Source organism: Oncorhynchus mykiss, chromosome 17 (assembly GCF_013265735.2).
Source record: "Oncorhynchus mykiss isolate Arlee chromosome 17, USDA_OmykA_1.1, whole genome shotgun sequence".
Lineage (NCBI taxonomy): Eukaryota > Metazoa > Chordata > Actinopteri > Salmoniformes > Salmonidae > Oncorhynchus > Oncorhynchus mykiss.
Window position 1 is genome coordinate 89,061,203 of NC_048581.1, and position 23,806 is coordinate 89,085,008.

Here is a 23,806-nt window from a genome sequence, read left to right on the forward strand (position 1 = left end):
AGAGCGCACAGTAAAAAATCCTACAGTAATAGATACTACAGTAATATATACTACAGTAAGATCCTACAGTAATAGATCCTACAGTAACATATCCTACAGTAAGATCCTACAGTAATAGATCCTACAGTAACAGCAGATCCTACAGTAATAGATCCTACAGTAACAGATTCTACAGTAACAGCAGATCCTACAGTAATAGATCCTACAGTAACAGCAGATCCTACAGTAACAGCAGAGCCTACAGTAATATATCCTACAGTAACAGCAGATCCTACAGTAATAGATCCCACAGTAATAGATCCTACAGTAATAGATCCTATAGTAACAGCAGATCCTACAGTAATAGATCCTACAGTAACAGCAGATCCTACAGTAGCAGCAGATCCTACTGTAATAGATCCTACAGTAATAGATCCTACAGTAACAGCAGATCCTACAGTAAAAGCAGATCCTACTGTAATAGATCCTACAGTAATAGATCTGACAGTAATAGATCCTACAGTAACAGCAGATCCTACAGTAACAATAGATCCTACAGTAATAGATAGTACAGTAACAGCAGAGCCTACAGTAATAGATTCTACAGTAACAGCAGATCCTACAGTAATATATCCTATAGTAACAGCAGATCCTACAGTAACAGCAGATCCTACAGTAATAGATCCTATAGTAACAGCAGATCCTACAGTAACAGCAGATCCTACAGTAATAGATCCTATAGTAACAGCAGATCCTACAGTAACAGCAGATCCTACATTAACAGCAGATCCTACATTAACAGCAGATCCTACATTAACAGCAGATCCTACAGTAACAGCAGATCCTACAGTAACAGCAGATCCTACAGTAATAGATCCTACATTAACAGCAGATCCTACAGTAACAGCAGATCCAACAGTAATAGATTATACAGTAACAGCAGATCCTACAGTAACAGCAGATCCTACAGTAATAGATCCTATAGTAACAGCAGATCCTACAGTAACAGCAGATCCTACATTAACAGCAGATAGTACAATAACAGCAGATCCTACAGTAACAGCAGATCCTACATTAACAGCAGATCCTACAGTAACAGCAGATCCTACAGTAACAGCAGATCCTACAGTAACAGCAGATCCTACAGTAATAGATTCTACAGTAACAGCAGATCCTACAGTAACAGCAGATCCTACAGTAATAGATCCTATAGTAACAGCAGATCCTACAGTAACAGCAGATCCTACATTAACAGCAGATCCTACAGTAATAGATCCTATAGTAACAGCAGATCCTACAGTAACAGCAGATCCCACATTAACAGCAGATCCTACAGTAACAGCAGATCCTACAGTAACAGCAGATCCTACATTAACAGCAGATCCTACAGTAACAGCAGATCCTACAGTAACAGCAGATCATACAGTAATAGATCCTACAGTAATAGCAGATCCTACATTAACAGCAGATCCTACAGTAACAGCAGATCCAACAGTAATAGATCCTACAGTAACAGCAGATCCTACATTAACAGCAGATCCTACAGTAATAGATCCTACATTAACAGCAGATCCTATAGTAACAGCAGATCCTACAGTAACAGCTGAGCCTACAGTGACTGATTTGACTGATGTTAGTGAGACTAAAAGCACCTAATTGAATGTGATGTAGATGTTGGTTTCATGTCTGATCTCCTCTGTGTGTCCCGTTAGAATGACGTCGGAGGGAAGAGGAGTCTGATTAACCGTTGGAGTACGTTCCTCAAGGCCCGTCTGGTGTGTTCTGTACCAGGACCAGCTGGACTGGACACACAATTTGACGAGCTAGGTATGTTTTTAATTTACACACTGCCCGGCTGAGTTGATGTTTAATGTACCAACAAATGAGTGCACTCTGTTAGGCTGCACGGTTTCACTTTCTAATTTTGATTGCCAACATTTCAGTATAATTAGCCATGCCTACTGGTACCATAACCTTGAAAGGAGTATACATCGTTATGTTTTCCTAATAAGGTCTTAGTTTTTTCAATGATCTCTGTTTCCATGACTCTGTTTCCATGATCTCTGTTTCAATGATCTCTGTTTCAATGATCTCTGTTTCAATGATCTCTGTTTCAATGATCTGTGTTTTAATGATCTCGGTTTCGACGATCTCGGTTTCGACGATCTCCGTTTCGACGATCTCCATATTGACGATCTCCGTTTCAATGATTTCTGTTTCCCCACTGTGTGTGTGTTTCAGAGGACGTCTTCATGCTGGAGACCAAAGACTCCCAGAACCCCATCATCTATGGAGTGTTCTCCACCTCCAGGTGAGTTTGGGCTTTTAAACCCAACAAAAACACGACGAGATTATGATTCAAAATTACAGAGCATGGTTGAATTAGACAAATGTGTTAAATGATTCGATAACTGAATATTTGGTCTGAGTAGAAAAGTACACTCAGAACCAGCTTTTCATCTTCTCGGTGAGAAACACCAGAAAAGACAATAGAAAGTTAAGAGGATGTTAAAAGGGATGCTTTCCTCTTCCTACACATGTACACTCCCACCACCAGTATGTGCACAGGCCTTCCCAGTGCTGCAGTGACCCCCAGGGGTCAGGGATTATACAGGGGTCAGGGATTATACAGGGGTCAGGGATAATACAGGGGTCAGGGATTATACAGGGGTCAGGGATTAAACAGGGGTCAGGGATTATACAGGGGTCAGGGATTATACAGGGGTCAGGGATTATACAGGGGTCAGGGATTATACAGGGGTCAGGGATTATACAGGGGTCAGGGATTAAACAGGGGTCAGGGATTATACAGGGGTCAGGGATTATACAGGGGTCAGGGATTATACAGGGGTCAGGGATTATACAGGGGTCAGGGATTATACAGGGGTCAGGGATTATACAGGGGTCAGGGATTAAACAGGGGTCAGGGATTAAACAGGGGTCAGGGATTATACAGGGGTCAGGGATTATACAGGGGTCAGGGATTATACAGGGGTCAGGGATTAAACAGGGGTCAGGGATTATACAGGGGTCAGGGATTATACAGGGGTCAGGGATTATACAGGGGTCAGGGTTGTAGAGGCCCGGCTGGTTGTGATATTGTAATCCACCGGATCCACGTTAACACTCACTTCTCTACTCCACCCTCCACCCTCCTCTCTCTTTCTTCTCCACCCTCCTCTCGCCTCCTTCTCTTCTCCACCCTCCACCCTCCTCTCTCTTTCTTCTCCACCCTCCTCTCTCTTTCTTCTCCACCCTCCTCTCACTTCTCTTCTCCACCCTCCACCCTCCTCTCTCTCTCTACTCCACCCTCCTCTCGCCTCCTTCTCTTCTCCACCCTCCTCTCACTTCTCTTCTCCACCCTCCACCCTCCTCTCTCTTTCTTCTCCACCCTCCTCTTGCCTCCTTCTCTTCTCCACCCTCCACCCTCCTCTCTCTTTCTTCTCCACCCTCCTCTCTCTTTCTTCTCCACCCTCCTCTCGCCTCATTCTCTTCGCCACCCTCCTATTTCTCTCTCTTCTCCACCCTCCTCTTTCTCTCTCTTCTCCACCCTCCTCTCTCTCTTCTCCACCCTCCACCCTCCTCTCTCTCTACTCCACCCTCCTCTCTCTTTCTTCTCCACCCTCCTCTCTCCTCCTTCTCTTCTCTTCTCCACCCTCCTCTCTCTTTCTTCTCCACCCTCCTCTCTCCTCTCTGTCTCTTCTCCACCCTCCTCTCTCCTCTCTCCTCTCTGTCTCTTCTCCACCCTCCTCTCTCCTCTCTCCTCTCTGTCTCTTCTCCACCCTCCTCTCTCTATCTACTCCACCCTCCTCTCTCCTCTCTCTCTCTACTCCACCCTCCTCTCTCCTCTCTCTCTACTCCACCCTCCTCTCTGTCTGTTCTCCACCCTCCTCTCTCCTCTCTGTCTCTTCTCCACCCTCCTCTCTGTCTCTTCTCCACCCTCCTCTCTCTATCTACTCCACCCTCCTCTCTCCTCTCTCTCTCTACTCCACCCTCCTCTCTGTCTCTTCTCCACCCTCCTCTCTCCTCTCTCTCTCTACTCCACCCTCCTCTCTGTCTATTCTCCACCCTCCTCTCTCCTCTCTGTCTCTTATCCACCCTCCTCTCTCCTCTCTGTCTCTTCTCCTCTCTCCTCTCTCCTCTCTGTCTATTCTCCACCCTCCACCCTCCTCTCTCCTCTCTGTCTCTTCTCCACCCTCCTCTCTCTATCTACTCCACCCTCCTCTCTCCTCTCTCTCTCTACTCCACCCTCCTCTCTGTCTCTTCTCCACCCTCCTCTCTCCTCTCTCCTCTCTGTCTCTTCTCCACCCTCCTCTCTGTCTCTTCTCCACCCTCCTCTCTCTATCTACTCCACCCTCCTCTCTCCTCTCTCTCTCTACTCCACCCTCCTCTCTCCTCTCTCTCTCTACTCCACCCTCCTCTCTGTCTCTTCTCCTCTCTCCTCTCTCTCTCTACTCCACCCTCCTCTCTGTCTATTCTCCACCCTCCTCTCTCCTCTCTGTCTCTTCTCCTCTCTCCTCTCTCCTCTCTGTATATTCTCCACCCTCCTCTCTCCTCTCTTCTCCACCCTCCTCTCTCCTCTCTTCTCCACCCTCCTCTCTCTTCTCTCCTCTCTGTCTCTTCTCCACCCTCCTCTCTCTATCTACTCCACCCTCCTCTCTCCTCTCTCTCTCTACTCCACCCTCCTCTCTGTCTCTTCTCCACCCTCCTCTCTCCTCTCTCTCTCTACTCCACCCTCCTCTCTGTCTATTCTCCACCCTTCCCTTTCCTCTCTGTCTCTTATCCACCCTCCTCTCTCCTCTCTGTCTCTTCTCCTCTCTCCTCTCTCCTCTCTGTCTATTCTCCACCCTCCTATCTCCTCTCTGTCTCTTCTCCTCCCTCCTCTCTCCTCTATGTCTCTTCTCCTCTCTCCTCTCTCCTCTCTGTCTATTCTGCACCCTCCTCTCTCCTCTCTTCTCCACCCTCCTCTCTCCTCTATGTCTCTTCTCCTCTCTCCTCTCTCCTCTCTGTCTATTCTGCACCCTCCTCTCTCCTCTCTTCTCCACCCTCCTCGCTCTCTCTACTCCACCCTCCTCTCTCCTCTCTGTCTCTTCTCCACCCTCCTCTCTCCTCTCTGTCTATTCTCCACCCTCCTCTCTCCTCTCTCCTGTCTCTCTCTACTCCACCCTCCTCTCTCCTTTCTGTCTCTTCTCCACCCTCCTCTCTCCTCTCTTCTCCACCCTCCTCTCTCCTCTCTGTCTCTTCTCCACCCTCCTCTCTCTCTCTACTCCATCCTCCTCTCTCCTCTGTGTCTCTTCTCCACCCTCCTCTCTCTCTCTCTACTCCACCCTCCTCTCTCATCTCTGTCTCTTCTCCACCCTCCTCTCTGTCTCTTCTCCACCCTCCTCTCTGTCTCTTCTCCACCCTCCTCTCTGTCTCTCTACTCCACCCTCCTCTCTCCTCTCTGTCTCTTCTCCACCCTCCTCTCTGTCTCTTCTCCACCCTCCTCTCTGTCTCTTCTCCACCCTCCTCTCTGTCTCTTCTCCACCCTCCTCTCTGTCTCTCTACTCCACCCTCCTCTCTCCTCTCTGTCTCTTCTCCACCCTCCTCTCTCCTCTCTGTCTCTTCTCCACCCTCCTCTCTGTCTCTTCTCCACCTCCTCTCCTTCCTCTCTACTCTCTCTCTTCCCTCCCCCTCTCTCTCTTCTCCACCCTCCTCTCTCCTCTCTGTCTCTTCTCCCCCCCACTCTCTCTTCTCTCCCTTAGTTCTGTATTCAGAGGGTCAGCAGTGTGTGTCTACTCCATGGCCTCTATCAGGGCAGCCTTCAACGGTCCATTCGCCCACAAGGAAGGGCCCGACTACCGCTGGGTGGAGTACAAGGGGAGGATCCCATATCCACGACCTGGCACTGTGAGTTCTCAGTAGGGACTGTCTGAGGGTTTGTTTAAGGAAGTGACAGACAGACAGACGGACGGACGAATAGATACAGTGCCTTGCGAAAGTATTCGGCCCCCTTGAACTTTGCGACCTTTGGCCACATTTCATGCTTCAAACATAAAGATATAAAACTGTATTTTTTTGTGAAGAATCAACAACAAGTGGGACGGCCAGGTCTTGGTAGATTTGCAGTGGTCTGATACTCCTTCCATTTCAATATTATCGCTTGCACAGTGCTCCTTGGGATGTTTAAAGCTTGGGAAATCTTTTTGTATCCAAATCCGGCTTTAAACTTCTTCACAACAGTATCTCGGACCTGCCTGGTGTGTTCCTTGTTCTTCATGATGCTCTCTGCGCTTTTAACGGACCTCTGAGACTATCACAGTGCAGGTGCATTTATACGGAGACTTGATTACACACAGGTGGATTGTATTTATCATCATTAGTCATTTATGTATGTCTCTATCAGTTTTGCACATCAAGAGACTGAACATTTTTCCCATTCCTCCTTGCAAAACAGCTCGAGCTCAGTGAGGTTGAATGGAGAGCATTTGTGAACAGCAGTTTTCAGTTCTTTCCACAGATTCTCGATTGGATTCAGGTCTGGACTTTGACTTGGCCATTCTAACACCTGGATATGTTTATTATTGAACCATTCCATTGTAGATTTTGCTTTATGTTTTGGATCATTGTCTTGTTGGAAGACAAATCTCCGTCCCAGTCTCAGGTCTTTTGCAGACTCCATCAGGTTTTCTTCCAGAATGGTCCTGTATTTGGCTCCATCCATCTTCCCATCAATTTTAACCATCTTCCCTGTCCCTGCTGAAGAAAAGCAGGCCCAAACCATGATGCACCTCGGCTAGGAGTTCTCCTGGGAAAGCTGTACCTTGTCAGCCAAAGACTTCAGGGGAATGTTTACTATGTTTTAGTGCTCTGTCTGAAGTGGCATGCTGAGCCCCCCCCCCCCCCCCCCCCCCCCGTTAGAGAACACTACAGGCAGGGGAATGTGTACTATGTTTTAGTGCTCTGTCTGAAGTGGCATGCTGGTTTAGTTAAAACCCCTGATTAGAGTCACTGAACAGCATCACATCGTCAGGTTTAGTTACAACCCCTGATTAGAGTCACTGAACAGCATCACATCATCTGGTTTAGTTAAAACCCCTGATTAGAGTCACTGAACAGCATCACATCGTCTGGTTTAGTTAAAACCCCTGATTAGAGTCACTGAACAGCATCACATCGTCAGGTTTAGTTACAACCCCTGATTAGAGTCACTGAACAGCCCACAGAGATATAGAGTAATAGCAGCCACATTTAACAGGAGATAAACATAGGCCAATGGAGGTGCTTTTGCCATGTTTAAACACAGCATTTCTTATTTATTTAACTACGCAAGTCAGTTAAGAACAAATTATTATTTACAATGACGGTCTACCGGGAAACAGTGCCTTGTTCAGGGGTAGAACAACTGATTTTTACCTTGTCAGCTCAGGGATGTAATCCAGCAACCTTTCAGTTACTGGCCCAACGCTCTGACCACTAGTCTACCTGCTGGTTACTGGCCCAACACTCTGACCACTAGGCTACCTGCTGGTTACTGGCCCAACACTCTGACCACTAGGCTACCTGCTGGTTACTGGCCCAACACTCTGACCACTAGTCTACCTGCTGGTTACTGGCCCAACACTCTAACCACTAGTCTACCTGCTGGTTACTGGCCCAACACTCTGACCACTAGGCTACCTGCTGGTTACTGGCCCAACACTCTGACCACTAGGCTACCTGCTGGTTACTGGCCCCACACTCTGACCACTAGGCTACCTGCTGGTTACTGGCCCCACACTCTGACCACTAGGCTCCCTGCTGGTTACTGGCCCAACACTCTGACCACTAGGCTACCTGCTGGTTACTGGCCCAACACTCTGACCACTAGGCTACCTGCTGGTTACTGGCCCAACACTCTGACCACTAGTCTACCTGCTGGTTACTGGCCCAACACTCTAACCACTAGTCTACCTGCTGGTTACTGGCCCAACACTCTGACCACTAGGCTACCTGCTGGTTACTGGCCCAACACTCTGACCACTAGGCTACCTGCTGGTTACTGGCCCCACACTCTGACCACTAGGCTACCTGCTGGTTACTGGCCCCACACTCTGACCACTAGGCTCCCTGCTGGTTACTGGCCCAACACTCTGACCACTAGTCTACCTGCTGGTTACTGGCCCAACACTCTGACCACTAGTCTACCTGCTGGTTACTGGCCCAACACTCTGACCACTAGTCTACCTGCTGGTTACTGGCCCAACACTCTGACCACTAGGCTCCCTGCTGGTTACTGGCCCAACACTCTGACCACTAGTCTACCTGCTGGTTACTGGCCCAACACTCTGACCACTAGGCTACCTGCTGGTTACTGGCCCAACACTCTGACCACTAGGCTACCTGCTGGTTACTGGCCCAATGCTCTAACCACTAGGCTACCTGCTGCCCATACTTCCACAATGGTACTCACGCTTGTCATATCCAGCACTAAGCCCTACACTCTCTACATCACTATAATGCTTTCAGTGTGATAGGTGGGAAATTACATAATCTCTGATAACTTAAATAACCCAATGCTGTCAAAAACTATATTTTTCTGTGTTTTAATATACGTAGACTGAGTGAACAAAATATTAGGAACGCTTTCCACAGGGATACTGGCCCATGTTGACTCCAATGCTTCCCACAGTTGTGTTGAGTTTGCTGGATGTCCTTTGGGCGGGGGGGGGGGGGGGGGGGGGACCATTCTTGATACACACGGGAAAAACCCAGCAGTGTTGCAGTTCTTGACACAAACCGGTGCACCTGGCACCTACTACCATACCCGGTCCATTTATCTTCTTCCCCAGAGTCAGATGAACTCAAGGATCCATTTTGTATGTCTCTACATCCAGTATGACGGAAGTTAGAGGTAGTTTGGCGAACCAATGCTAATGTTTGTCTATGGAGATTACACGGCTGTGTGGTCGAATTTCTATACTACCTGTATAGGTGGGTATATGGGTGTTGCTGAAATAGCGGAATCCACTAATTTGAAGGGATGTCCACATATTTTTGTATAAATAGTGTATCATTAACTACGAAGTTTTAAAAAATGGATGTACTAACTGCAATTTGCCCCTTTAATAAATGATATCACATGGTCTAAATAAAATAACAACTTGATGTGTTCTGTATATCCTCCTCCCCAGTGTCCCAGTGTGACCTACGACCCCCTCCACAAGTCTACCCGTGACTTCCCTGATGACGTAGTGAGTTTCATGAGGGGTCATCATCTGATGTGGGAACCCATCCTACCGGTCACCCGCCGCCCGGTCTTTACCCTGGTCAACGTATCCTACACCCTGAGAAAGTTAGTGGTGGATAGGGTGGACGCTGCGGATGGACAGTATGATGTACTACACCTGGGCACAGGTAAGAGAGTAAACCGAATAGTATATAGTATGAGGCTATGAGTAAGTTAATGTCATAATTATAGTATATACAGCTATCAGTAAAATAATGTACTAATTATAGTATATACAGCTATCAATTATAGTATATACAGCTATCAGTAAGATAATGTAATAATTATAGTATATACAGCTATCAGTAAGATAATGTAATAATTATAGTATATACAGCTATCAGTAAGATAATGCAATAATTATAGTATATACAGCTATCAGTAAGATAATATAATAATTATAGTATATACAGCTATCTATAATATAATGTAATAATTATAGTATATATATATATATATATATATATATATATATATATATATATATATATATATATATCAGTAAGATAATGCAATAATTATAGTACAGTGCCTTGCGAAAGTATTCGGCCCCCTTGAACTTTGCGACCTTTTGCCACATTTCAGGCTTCAAACATAAAGATATAAAACTGTATTTTTTTGTGAAGAATCAACAACAAGTGGGACACAATCATGAAGTGGAACGACATTTATTGGATATTTCAAACTTTTTTAACAAATCAAAAACTGAAAAATTGGGCGTGCAAAATTATTCAGCCCCCTTAAGTTAATACTTTGTAGCGCCACCTTTTGCTGCGATTACAGCTGTAAGTCGCTTGGGGTATGTCTCTATCAGTTTTGCACATCGAGAGACTGACATTTTTTCCCATTCCTCCTTGCAAAACAGCTCGAGCTCAGTGAGGTTGGATGGAGAGCATTTGTGAACAGCAGTTTTCAGTTCTTTCCACAGATTCTCGATTGGATTCAGGTCTGGACTTTGACTTGGCCATTCTAACACCTGGATATGTTTATTTTTGAACCATTCCATTGTAGATTTTGCTTTATGTTTTGGATCATTGTCTTGTTGGAAGACAAATCTCCGTCCCAGTCTCAGGTCTTTTGCAGACTCCATCAGGTTCTCTTCCAGAATGGTCCTGTATTTGGCTCCATCCATCTTCCCATCAATTTTAACCATCTTCCCTGTCCCTTCTGAAGAAAAGCAGGCCCAAACCATGATGCTGCCACCACCATGTTTGACAGTGGGGATGGTGTGTTCAGCTGTGTTGCTTTTACGCCTAACATAACGTTTTGCATTGTTGCCAAAAAGTTCAATTTTGCTTTCATCTGACCAGAGCACCTTCTTCCACATGTTTGGTGTGTCTCCCAGGTGGCTTGTGGCAAACTTTAAACAACACTTTTTATGGATATCTTTAAGAAATGGCTTTCTTCTTGCCACTCTTCCATAAAGGCCAGATTTGTGCAATATACGACTGATTGTTGTCCTATGGACAGAGTCTCCCACCTCAGCTGTAGATCTCTGCAGTTCATCCAGAGTGATCATGGGCCTCTTGGCTGCATCTCTGATCAGTCTTCTCCTTGTATGAGCTAAAAGTTTAGAGGGACGGCCAGGTCTTGGTAGATTTGCAGTGGTCTGATACTCCTTCCATTTCAATATTATCGCTTGCACAGTGCTCCTTGGGATGTTTAAAGCTTGGGAAATCTTTTTGTATCCAAATCCGGCTTTAAACTTCTTCACAACAGTATCTCGGACATGCCTGGTGTGTTCCTTGTTCTTCATGATGCTCTCTGCGCTTTTAACGGACCTCTGAGACTATCACAGTGCAGGTTTATTTATACGGAGACTTGATTACACACAGGTGGATTGTATTTATCATCATTAGTCATTTACGTCAACATTGGATCATTCAGAGATCCTCACTGAACTTCTGGAGAGAGTTTGCTGCACTGAAAGTAAAGGGGCTGAATAATTTTGCACGCCCAATTTTTCAGTTTTTGATTTGTTAAAAAAGTTTTAAATATCCAATAAATGTCGTTCCACTTCATGATTGTGTCCCACTTGTTGTTGATTCTTCACAAAAAAATACAGTTTTATATCTTTATGTTTAAAGCCTGAAATGTGGCAAAAGGTCGCAAAGTTCAAGGGGGCCGAATACTTTCGCAAGGCACTGTATATACAGCTATCAGTAAGATAATGTAATGATTATAGTATATATATATATATATATATATATATCAGTAATATAATGTAATAATTATAGTATATACAGCTATCAGTAATATAATGTAATAATTATAGTATATATCTATATCTATCAGTAAGATAATGTAATAATTATAGTATATACAGCTATCGGTAAGAGAGTGGGTCAATGTGCCCTACACCCTATGCAGCGAGATAGTGGAAAGAGTGGATGCCGACGATGGACAGTATGATGTCCTCTATCTAGGAACAGATAGCAGATACCATTACAGTATGATGTCCTCTATCTAGGAACAGGTACCAGATACCATTACAGTATGATGTCCTCTATCTAGGAACAGGTACCATTACAGTATGATGTCCTCTATCTAGCAACAGATACCAGATACCATTACAGTATGATGTCCTCTATCTAGGAACAGATACCATTACAGTATGATGTCCTCTATCTAGGAACAGACACCATTACAGTATGATGTCTCTATCTAGGAACAGATACCATTACAGTATGATGTCCTCTATCTAGGAACAGATACCATTACAGTATGATGTCCTCTATCTAGGAACAGGTACCATTACAGTATGATGTCCTCTATCTAGCAACAGATACCAGATACCATTACAGTATGATGTCCTCTATCTAGGAACAGATACCATTACAGTATGATGTCTCTATCTAGGAACAGATACCATTACATTATGATGTCCTCTATCTAGGAACAGATACCATTACAGTATGATGTCCTCTATCTAGGAACAGATACCATTACAGTATGATGTCCTCTATCTAGGAACAGATACCATTACAGTATGATGTCTCTATCTAGGAACAGATACCATTACATTATGATGTCCTCTATCTAGGAACAGATACCATTACAGTATGATGTCCTCTATCTAGGAACAGATACCATTACAGTATGATGTCCTCTATCTAGGAACAGATACCAGGTACCATTACAGTATGATGTCCTCTATCTAGGAACAGATACCAGATAACATTACAGTACGATGTCCTCTATCTAGGAACAGATACCATTACAGTATGATGTCCTCTATCTAGGAACAGGTACCATTACAGTATGATGTCCTCTATCTAGGAACAGATACCAGGTACCATTACAGTATGATGTCCTCTATCTAGGAACAGATACCAGATACCACTACAGTACGATGTCCTCTATCTAGGAACAGATACCATTACAGTATGATGTCCTCTATCTAGGAACAGGTACCATTACAGTATGATGTCCTCTATCTAGGAACAGGTACCATTACAGTATGATGTCCTATATCTAGGAACAGATAACAGGTACCATTACAGTATGATATCCTCTATCTAGGAACAGATACCAGATACCATTACAGTATGATGTCCTCTATCTAGGAACAGATACCATTACAGTATGATGTCCTCTATCTAGGAACAGATACCATTACAGTATGATGTCCTCTATCTAGGAACAGATACCAGATACCATTACAGTATGATGTCCTCTATCTAGGAACAGATACCATTACAGTATGATGTCCTCTATCTAGGAACAGATACCATATACCATTACAGTATGATGTCCTCTATCTAGGAACAGGTACCAGATACCATTACAGTATGATGTCCTCTATCTAGGAACAGATACCATTACAGTATGATGTCCTCTATCTAGGAACAGATACCATTACAGTATGATGTCCTCTATCTAGGAACAGATACCATTACAGTATGATGTCCTCTATCTAGGAACAGATACCATTACAGTATGATGTCCTCTATCTAGGAACAGATACCATTACAGTATGATGTCCTCTATCTAGAAACAGATACCATTACAGTATGATGTCTTCTATCTAGGAACAGGTACCCGATACCATTACAGTATGATGTCCTCTATCTAGGAACAGATACCAGGTACCATTACAGTATGATGTCATCTCTCTAGGAACAGATACCAGATACCATTACAGTATGATGTCCTCTATCTAGGAACAGATACCATTACAGTATGATGTCCTCTATCTAGGAACAGATACCATTACAGTATGATGTCCTCTATCTAGGAACAGATAGCATTACAGTATGATGTCCTCTATCTAGGAACAGATACCATTACAGTATGATGTCCTCTATCTAGGAACAGATACCAGATACCATTACAGTATGATGTCCTCTATCTAGGAACAGATACCATATACCATGACAGTATGATGTCCTCGATCTAGGAACAGGTACCATTACAGTATGATATCCTCTATCTAGGAACAGATACCATATACCATTACAGTATGATGTCCTCTGTCTAGGAACAGATACCATTAGAGTATGATGTCCTCTATCTAGGAACAGATACCATTACAGTATGATGTCCTCTAACTTGGAACAGGTACCATTACAGTATGATGTCCTCTATCTAGGAACAGATACCAGGTACCATTACAGTATGATGTCCTCTATCTAGGAACAGATACCAGATACCATTACAGTACGATGTCCTCTATCTAGGAACAGGTACCATTACAGTATGATGCCCTCTATCTAGGAACAGATACCATATACCATGACAGTATGATGTCCTCGATCTAGGAACAGGTACCATTACAGTATGATGTCCTCTATCTAGGAACAGATACCATATACCATTACAGTATGATGTCCTCTGTCTAGGAACAGATACCATTAGAGTATGATGTCCTCTATCTAGGAACAGATACCATTACAGTATGATGTCCTCTAACTTGGAACAGGTACCATTACAGTATGATGTCCTCTATCTAGGAACAGATACCAGGTACCATTACAGTATGATGTCCTCTATCTAGGAACAGATACCAGATACCACTACAGTACGATGTCCTCTATCTAGGAACAGATACCATTACAGTATGATGTCCTCTATCTAGGAACAGGTACCATTACAGTATGATGTCCTCTATCTAGGAACAGATAACAGATACCATTACAGTATGATGTCCTCGATCTAGGAACACATAACAGATACCATTACAGTATGATGTCCTCTATCTAGGAACACATAACAGATACCATTACAGTATGATATCCTCTATCTAGAATCAGATCCCATTACAGTATGATGTCCTCTATCTAGGAACAGGTACCATTACAGTATGATGTCCTCTATCTAGGAACAGGTACCAGGTACCATTACAGAATGATGTCCTCTATCTAGGAACAGATACCATTACAGTATGATGTCCTCTATCTAGGAACAGATACCATTACAGTATGATGTCCTCTATCTAGGAACAGGTACCAGGTACCATTACAGTATGATGTCCTCTATCTAGGAACAGATACCATTACAGTATGATGTCCTCTATCTAGGAACAGATACCATTACAGTATGATGTCCTCTATCTCGAAACAGGTACCATTACAGTATGATGTCCTCTATCTAGGAACAGATACCATTACAGTATGATGTCCTCGATCTAGGAACAGATACCAGATACCATTACAGTATGATGTCCTCTATCTAGGAACAGATACCAGGTACCATTACAGTATGATGTCCTCTATCTAGGAACAGATACCATTACAGTATGATGTCCTCTATCTAGGAACAGATACCATTACAGTATGATGTCCTCTATCTAGGAACAGATACCAGATACCATTACAGTATGATGTCCTCTATCTAGGAACAGATACCAGGTACCATTACAGTATGATGTCCTCTATCTAGGAACAGATACCATTACAGTATGATGTCCTCTATCTAGGAACAGATACCATTACAGTATGATGTCCTCTATCTAGGAACAGATACCAGGTACCATTACAGTATGATGTCCTCTATCTAGGAACAGATACCAGATACCACTACAGTACGATGTCCTCTATCTAGGAACAGATACCATTACAGTATGATGTCCTCTATCTAGGAACAGGTACCATTACAGTATGATGTCCTCTATCTAGGAACAGGTACCATTACAGTATGATGTCCTATATCTAGGAACAGATAACAGGTACCATTACAGTATGATATCCTCTATCTAGGAACAGATACCAGATACCATTACAGTATGATGTCCTCTATCTAGGAACAGATACCATTACAGTATGATGTCCTCTATCTAGGAACAGATACCATATACCATTACAGTATGATGTCCTCTATCTAGGAACAGGTACCAGATACCATTACAGTATGATGTCCTCTATCTAGGAACAGATACCATTACAGTATGATGTCCTCTATCTAGGAACAGATACCATTACAGTATGATGTCCTCTATCTAGGAACAGATACCATTACAGTATGATGTCCTCTATCTAGGAACAGATACCATTACAGTATGATGTCCTCTATCTAGGAACAGATACCATTACAGTATGATGTCCTCTATCTAGAAACAGATACCATTACAGTATGATGTCTTCTATCTAGGAACAGGTACCAGATACCATTACAGTATGATGTCCTCTATCTAGGAACAGATACCAGGTACCATTACAGTATGATGTCATCTCTCTAGGAACAGATACCAGATACCATTACAGTATGATGTCCTCTATCTAGGAACAGATACCATTACAGTATGATGTCCTCTATCTAGGAACAGATACCATTACAGTATGATGTCCTCTATCTAGGAACAGATAGCATTACAGTATGATGTCCTCTATCTAGGAACAGATACCATTACAGTATGATGTCCTCTATCTAGGAACAGATACCAGATACCATTACAGTATGATGTCCTCTATCTAGGAACAGATACCATATACCATGACAGTATGATGTCCTCGATCTAGGAACAGGTACCATTACAGTATGATATCCTCTATCTAGGAACAGATACCATATACCATTACAGTATGATGTCCTCTGTCTAGGAACAGATACCATTAGAGTATGATGTCCTCTATCTAGGAACAGATACCATTACAGTATGATGTCCTCTAACTTGGAACAGGTACCATTACAGTATGATGTCCTCTATCTAGGAACAGATACCAGGTACCATTACAGTATGATGTCCTCTATCTAGGAACAGATACCAGATACCATTACAGTACGATGTCCTCTATCTAGGAACAGGTACCATTACAGTATGATGCCCTCTATCTAGGAACAGATACCATATACCATGACAGTATGATGTCCTCGATCTAGGAACAGGTACCATTACAGTATGATGTCCTCTATCTAGGAACAGATACCATATACCATTACAGTATGATGTCCTCTGTCTAGGAACAGATACCATTAGAGTATGATGTCCTCTATCTAGGAACAGATACCATTACAGTATGATGTCCTCTAACTTGGAACAGGTACCATTACAGTATGATGTCCTCTATCTAGGAACAGATACCAGGTACCATTACAGTATGATGTCCTCTATCTAGGAACAGATACCAGATACCACTACAGTACGATGTCCTCTATCTAGGAACAGATACCATTACAGTATGATGTCCTCTATCTAGGAACAGGTACCATTACAGTATGATGTCCTCTATCTAGGAACAGATAACAGATACCATTACAGTATGATGTCCTCGATCTAGGAACACATAACAGATACCATTACAGTATGATGTCCTCTATCTAGGAACACATAACAGATACCATTACAGTATGATATCCTCTATCTAGAATCAGATCCCATTACAGTATGATGTCCTCTATCTAGGAACAGGTACCATTACAGTATGATGTCCTCTATCTAGGAACAGGTACCAGGTACCATTACAGAATGATGTCCTCTATCTAGGAACAGATACCATTACAGTATGATGTCCTCTATCTAGGAACAGATACCATTACAGTATGATGTCCTCTATCTAGGAACAGGTACCAGGTACCATTACAGTATGATGTCCTCTATCTAGGAACAGATACCATTACAGTATGATGTCCTCTATCTAGGAACAGATACCATTACAGTATGATGTCCTCTATCTCGAAACAGGTACCATTACAGTATGATGTCCTCTATCTAGGAACAGATACCATTACAGTATGATGTCCTCGATCTAGGAACAGATACCAGATACCATTACAGTATGATGTCCTCTATCTAGGAACAGATACCAGGTACCATTACAGTATGATGTCCTCTATCTAGGAACAGATACCATTACAGTATGATGTCCTCTATCTAGGAACAGATACCATTACAGTATGATGTCCTCTATCTAGGAACAGATACCAGATACCATTACAGTATGATGTCCTCTATCTAGGAACAGATACCAGGTACCATTACAGTATGATGTCCTCTATCTAGGAACAGATACCATTACAGTATGATGTCCTCTATCTAGGAACAGATACCATTACAGTATGATGTCCTCTATCTAGGAACAGATACCATTACAGTATGATGCCCTCTATCTAGGAACAGATACCATTACAGTATGATGTCCTCTATCTAGGAACAGGTACCAGATACCATTACAGTATGATGTCCTCTATCTAGGAACAGATACCATTACAGTATGATGTCCTCTATCCAGGAACAGATACCATTACAGTATGATGTCCTCTATCTAGGAACAGATACCATTACAGTATGATGTCCTCTATCTAGAAACAGATACCATTACAGTATGATGTCTTCTATCTAGGAACAGGTACCAGATACCATTACAGTATGATGTCCTCTATCTAGGAACAGATACCAAGTACCATTACAGTATGATGTCATCTCTCTAGGAACAGATACCAGATACCATTACAGTATGATGTCCTCTATCTAGGAACAGATACCATTACAGTATGATGTCCTCTATATAGGAACAGATACCATTACAGTATGATGTCCTCTATCTAGGAACAGATACCATTACAGTATGATGTCCTCTATCTAGGAACAGATACCATTACAGTATAATGTCCTCTATCTAGGAACAGATACCAGATACCATTACAGTATGATGCCCTCTATCTAGGAACAGATACCATATACCATGACAGTATGATGTCCTCGATCTAGGAACAGGTACCATTACAGTATGATGTCCTCTATCTAGGAACAGATACCATATACCATTACAGTATGATGTCCTCTGTCTAGGAACAGATACCATTAGAATATGATGTCCTCTATCTAGGAACAGATACCATTACAGTATGATGTCCTCTAACTTGGAACAGGTACCATTACAGTATGATGTCCTCTATCTAGGAACAGATACCAGGTACCATTACAGTATGATGTCCTCTATCTAGGAACAGATACCAGATACCACTACAGTACGATGTCCTCTATCTAGGAACAGATACCATTACAGTATGATGTCCTCTATCTAGGAACAGGTACCATTACAGTATGATGTCCTCTATCTAGGAACAGATAACAGATACCATTACAGTATGATGTCCTCGATCTAGGAACACATAACAGATACCATTACAGTATGATGTCCTCTATCTAGGAACACATAACAGATACCATTACAGTATGATATCCTCTATCTAGAATCAGATCCCATTACAGTATGATGTCCTCTATCTAGGAACAGGTACCATTACAGTATGATGTCAACTATCTAGGAACAGGTACCAGGTACCATTACAGAATGATGTCCTCTATCTAGGAACAGATACCATTACAGTATGATGTCCTCTATCTAGGAACAGATACCATTACAGTATGATGTCCTCTATCTAGGAACAGGTACCAGGTACCATTACAGTATGATGTCCTCTATCTAGGAACAGATACCATTACAGTATGATGTCCTCTATCTAGGAACAGATACCATTACAGTATGATGTCCTCTATCTCGAAACAGGTACCATTACAGTATGATGTCCTCTATCTAGGAACAGATACCATTACAGTATGATGTCCTCGATCTAGGAACAGATACCAGATACCATTACAGTATGATGTCCTCTATCTAGGAACAGATACCAGGTACCATTACAGTATGATGTCCTCTATCTAGGAACAGATACCATTACAGTATGATGTCCTCTATCTAGGAACAGATACCATTACAGTATGATGTCCTCTATCTAGGAACAGATACCAGATACCATTACAGTATGATGTCCTCTATCTAGGAACAGATACCAGGTACCATTACAGTATGATGTCCTCTATCTAGGAACAGATACCATTACAGTATGATGTCCTCTATCTAGGAACAGATACCATTACAGTATGATGTCCTCTATCTAGGAACAGATACCATTACAGTATGATGCCCTCTATCTAGGAACAGATACCATTACAGTATGATGTCCTCTATCTAGGAACAGGTACCAGATACCATTACAGTATGATGTCCTCTATCTAGGAACAGATACCATTACAGTATGATGTCCTCTATCTAGGAACAGATACCATTACAGTATGATGTCCTCTATCTAGGAACAGATACCATTACAGTATGATGTCCTCTATCTAGGAACAGGTACCAGATACCATTACAGTATGATGTCATCTCTCTAGGAACAGATACCAGATACCATTACAGTATGATGTCCTCTATCTAGGAACAGATACCATTACAGTATTATGTCCTCTATCTAGGAATAGATACCAGGTACCATTACAGTATGATGTCCTCTATCTAGGAACAGATACCATTACAGTATGATGTCCTCTGTCTAGGAACAGATACCATTAGAGTATGATGTCCTCTATCTAGGAACAGATACCATTACAGTATGATGTCCTCTAACTTGGAACAGGTACCATTACAGTATGATGTCCTCTATCTAGGAACAGATACCAGGTACCATTACAGTATGATGTCCTCTATCTAGGAACAGATACCAGATACCACTACAGTACGATGTCCTCTATCTAGGAACAGATACCATTACAGTATGATGTCCTCTATCTAGGAACAGGTACCATTACAGTATGATGTCCTCTATCTAGGAACAGATAACAGATACCATTACAGTATGATGTCCTCGATCTAGGAACACATAACAGATACCATTACAGTATGATGTCCTCTATCTAGGAACACATAACAGATACCATTACAGTATGATATCCTCTATCTAGAATCAGATCCCATTACAGTATGATGTCCTCTATCTAGGAACAGGTACCATTACAGTATGATGTCCTCTATCTAGGAACAGGTACCAGGTACCATTACAGAATGATGTCCTCTATCTAGGAACAGATACCATTACAGTATGATGTCCTCTATCTAGGAACAGATACCATTACAGTATGATGTCCTCTATCTAGGAACAGATACCATTACAGTATGATGTCCTCTATCTCGAAACAGGTACCATTACAGTATGATGTCCTCTATCTAGGAACAGATACCATTACAGTATGATGTCCTCTATCTAGGAACAGATACCAGATACCATTACAGTATGATGTCCTCTATCTAGGAACAGATACCAGGTACCATTACAGTATGATGTCCTCTATCTAGGAACAGATACCATTACAGTATGATGTCCTCTATCTAGGAACAGATACCATTACAGTATGATGTCCTCTATCTAGGAACAGATACCAGATACCATTACAGTATGATGTCCTCTATCTAGGAACAGATACCAGGTACCATTACAGTATGATGTCCTCTATCTAGGAACAGATACCATTACAGTATGATGTCCTCTATCTAGGAACAGATACCATTACAGTATGATGTCCTCTATCTAGGAACAGATACCATTACAGTATGATGCCCTCTATCTAGGAACAGATACCATTACAGTATGATGTCCTCTATCTAGGAACAGGTACCAGATACCATTACAGTATGATGTCCTCTATCTAGGAACAGATACCATTACAGTATGATGTCCTCTATCTAGGAACAGATACCATTACAGTATGATGTCCTCTATCTAGGAACAGATACCATTACAGTATGATGTCCTCTATCTAGGAACAGGTACCAGATACCATTACAGTATGATGTCATCTCTCTAGGAACAGATACCAGATACCATTACAGTATGATGTCCTCTATCTAGGAACAGATACCATTACAGTATTATGTCCTCTATCTAGGAACAGATACCAGGTACCATTACAGTATGATGTCCTCTATCTAGGAAAATATACCATTACAGTATGATGTCCTCTATCTAGGAACAGATACCATTACAGTATGATGTCCTCTATCTAGGAACAGGTACCAGGTACCATTACAGTATGATGTCCTCTATCTAGGAACAGATACCATTACAGTATGATGTCCTCTATCTAGGAACAGATACCATTACAGTATGATGTCCTCTATCTCGAAACAGGTACCATTACAGTATGATGTCCTCTATCTAGGAACAGATACCATTACAGTATGATGTCCTCTATCTAGGAACAGATACCAGATACCATTACAGTATGATGTCCTCTATCTAGGAACAGATACCAGGTACCATTACAGTATGATGTCCTCTATCTAGGAACAGATACCATTACAGTATGATGTCCTCTATCTAGGAACAGATACCATTACAGTATGATGTCCTCTATCTAGGAACAGATACCAGATACCATTACAGTATGATGTCCTCTATCTAGGAACAGATACCAGGTACCATTACAGTATGATGTCCTCTATCTAGGAACAGATACCATTACAGTATGATGTCCTCTATCTAGGAACAGATACCATTACAGTATGATGTCCTCTATCTCGAAACAGGTACCATTACAGTATGATGTCCTCTATCTAGGAACAGATACCATTACAGTATGATGTCCTCGATCTAGGAACAGATACCAGATACCATTACAGTATGATGTCCTCTATCTAGGAACAGATACCAGGTACCATTACAGTATGATGTCCTCTATCTAGGAACAGATACCATTACAGTATGATGTCCTCTATCTAGGAACAGATACCATTACAGTATGATGTCCTCTATCTAGGAACAGATACCAGATACCATTACAGTATGATGTCCTCTATCTAGGAACAGATACCAGGTACCATTACAGTATGATGTCCTCTATCTAGGAACAGATACCATTACAGTATGATGTCCTCTATCTAGGAACAGATACCATTACAGTATGATGTCCTCTATCTAGGAACAGATACCATTACAGTATGATGCCCTCTATCTAGGAACAGATACCATTACAGTATGATGTCCTCTATCTAGGAACAGGTACCAGATACCATTACAGTATGATGTCCTCTATCTAGGAACAGATACCATTACAGTATGATGTCCTCTATCTAGGAACAGATACCATTACAGTATGATGTCCTCTATCTAGGAACAGATACCATTACAGTATGATGTCCTCTATCTAGGAACAGGTACCAGATACCATTACAGTATGATGTCATCTCTCTAGGAACAGATACCAGATACCATTACAGTATGATGTCCTCTATCTAGGAACAGATACCATTACAGTATTATGTCCTCTATCTAGGAACAGATACCAGGTACCATTACAGTATGATGTCCTCTATCTAGGAAAATATACCATTACAGTATGATGTCCTCTATCTAGGAACAGATACCATTACAGTATGATGTCCTCTATCTAGGAACAGATACCATTACAGTATGATGTCCTCTATCTAGGAACAGATACCATTACAGTATGATGTCCTCTATCTAGGAACAGATACCAGATACCATTACAGTATGATGTCCTCTATCTAGGAACAGATACCAGGTACCATTACAGTATGATGTCCTCTATCTAGGAACAGATACCATTACAGTATGATGTCCTCTATCTAGGAACAGATACCATTACAGTATGATGTCCTCTATCTAGGAACATATACCATTACAGTATGATGTCCTCTATCTAGGAACAGATACCATTACAGTATGATGTCCTCTATCTATGAACAGATACCAGATACCATTACAGTATGATGTCCTCTATCTAGGAACAGATACCATTACAGTATGATGTCTTCTATCTAGGAACAGGTACCAGATACCATTACAGTATGCTGTCCTCTATCTAGGAACAGGTACCAGATACCATTACAGTATGATGTCCTCTATCTAGGAACAGATACCATTACAGTATGATGTCCTCTATCTAGGAACAGTTAGCAGATACCATTACAGTATGATGTCCTCTATCTAGGAACAGGTACCAGATACCATTACAGTATGATGTCCTCTATCTAGGAACAGATACCAGGTACCATTACAGTATGATGTCCTCTATCTAGGAACAGATACCATTACAGTATGATGTCCTCTATCTAGGAACAGATACCATTACAGTATGATGTCCTCTATCTAGGAACAGATACCATTACAGTATGATGTCCTCTATCTTGGAACACATACCAACGTGTAAGAGAATGTCTTGTTGAGTTGTTCATGGGTTGCCTTGATACCTAACAACACAACTTCACTACAAGAGAGACTCAGACTCTTCAGGCTACATAATACCGCAGTTCCTCGGTATCCCTGTTACTGGGTAACCCTGGATCA

At 42.2% G+C, this 23,806-nt stretch overlaps 1 protein-coding gene across 2 annotated transcripts in view; it reads left to right on the forward strand.

The window, feature by feature from the left end:
- The window catches only part of LOC110494825 (semaphorin-3D), a 136,545-nt gene that overhangs the window by 95,356 nt on the left and 17,383 nt on the right, over window positions 1-23,806 (forward strand). For both annotated transcript variants that reach the window (XM_036950936.1, XM_036950935.1), the window contains 4 exons: window positions 1,692-1,806; window positions 2,221-2,290; window positions 5,724-5,868; window positions 9,132-9,354. In XM_036950936.1, coding sequence (XP_036806831.1) covers window positions 1,692-1,806; window positions 2,221-2,290; window positions 5,724-5,868; window positions 9,132-9,354 — 553 coding nt within the window. The remainder of the gene's footprint in view (window positions 1-1,691; window positions 1,807-2,220; window positions 2,291-5,723; window positions 5,869-9,131; window positions 9,355-23,806) is intronic.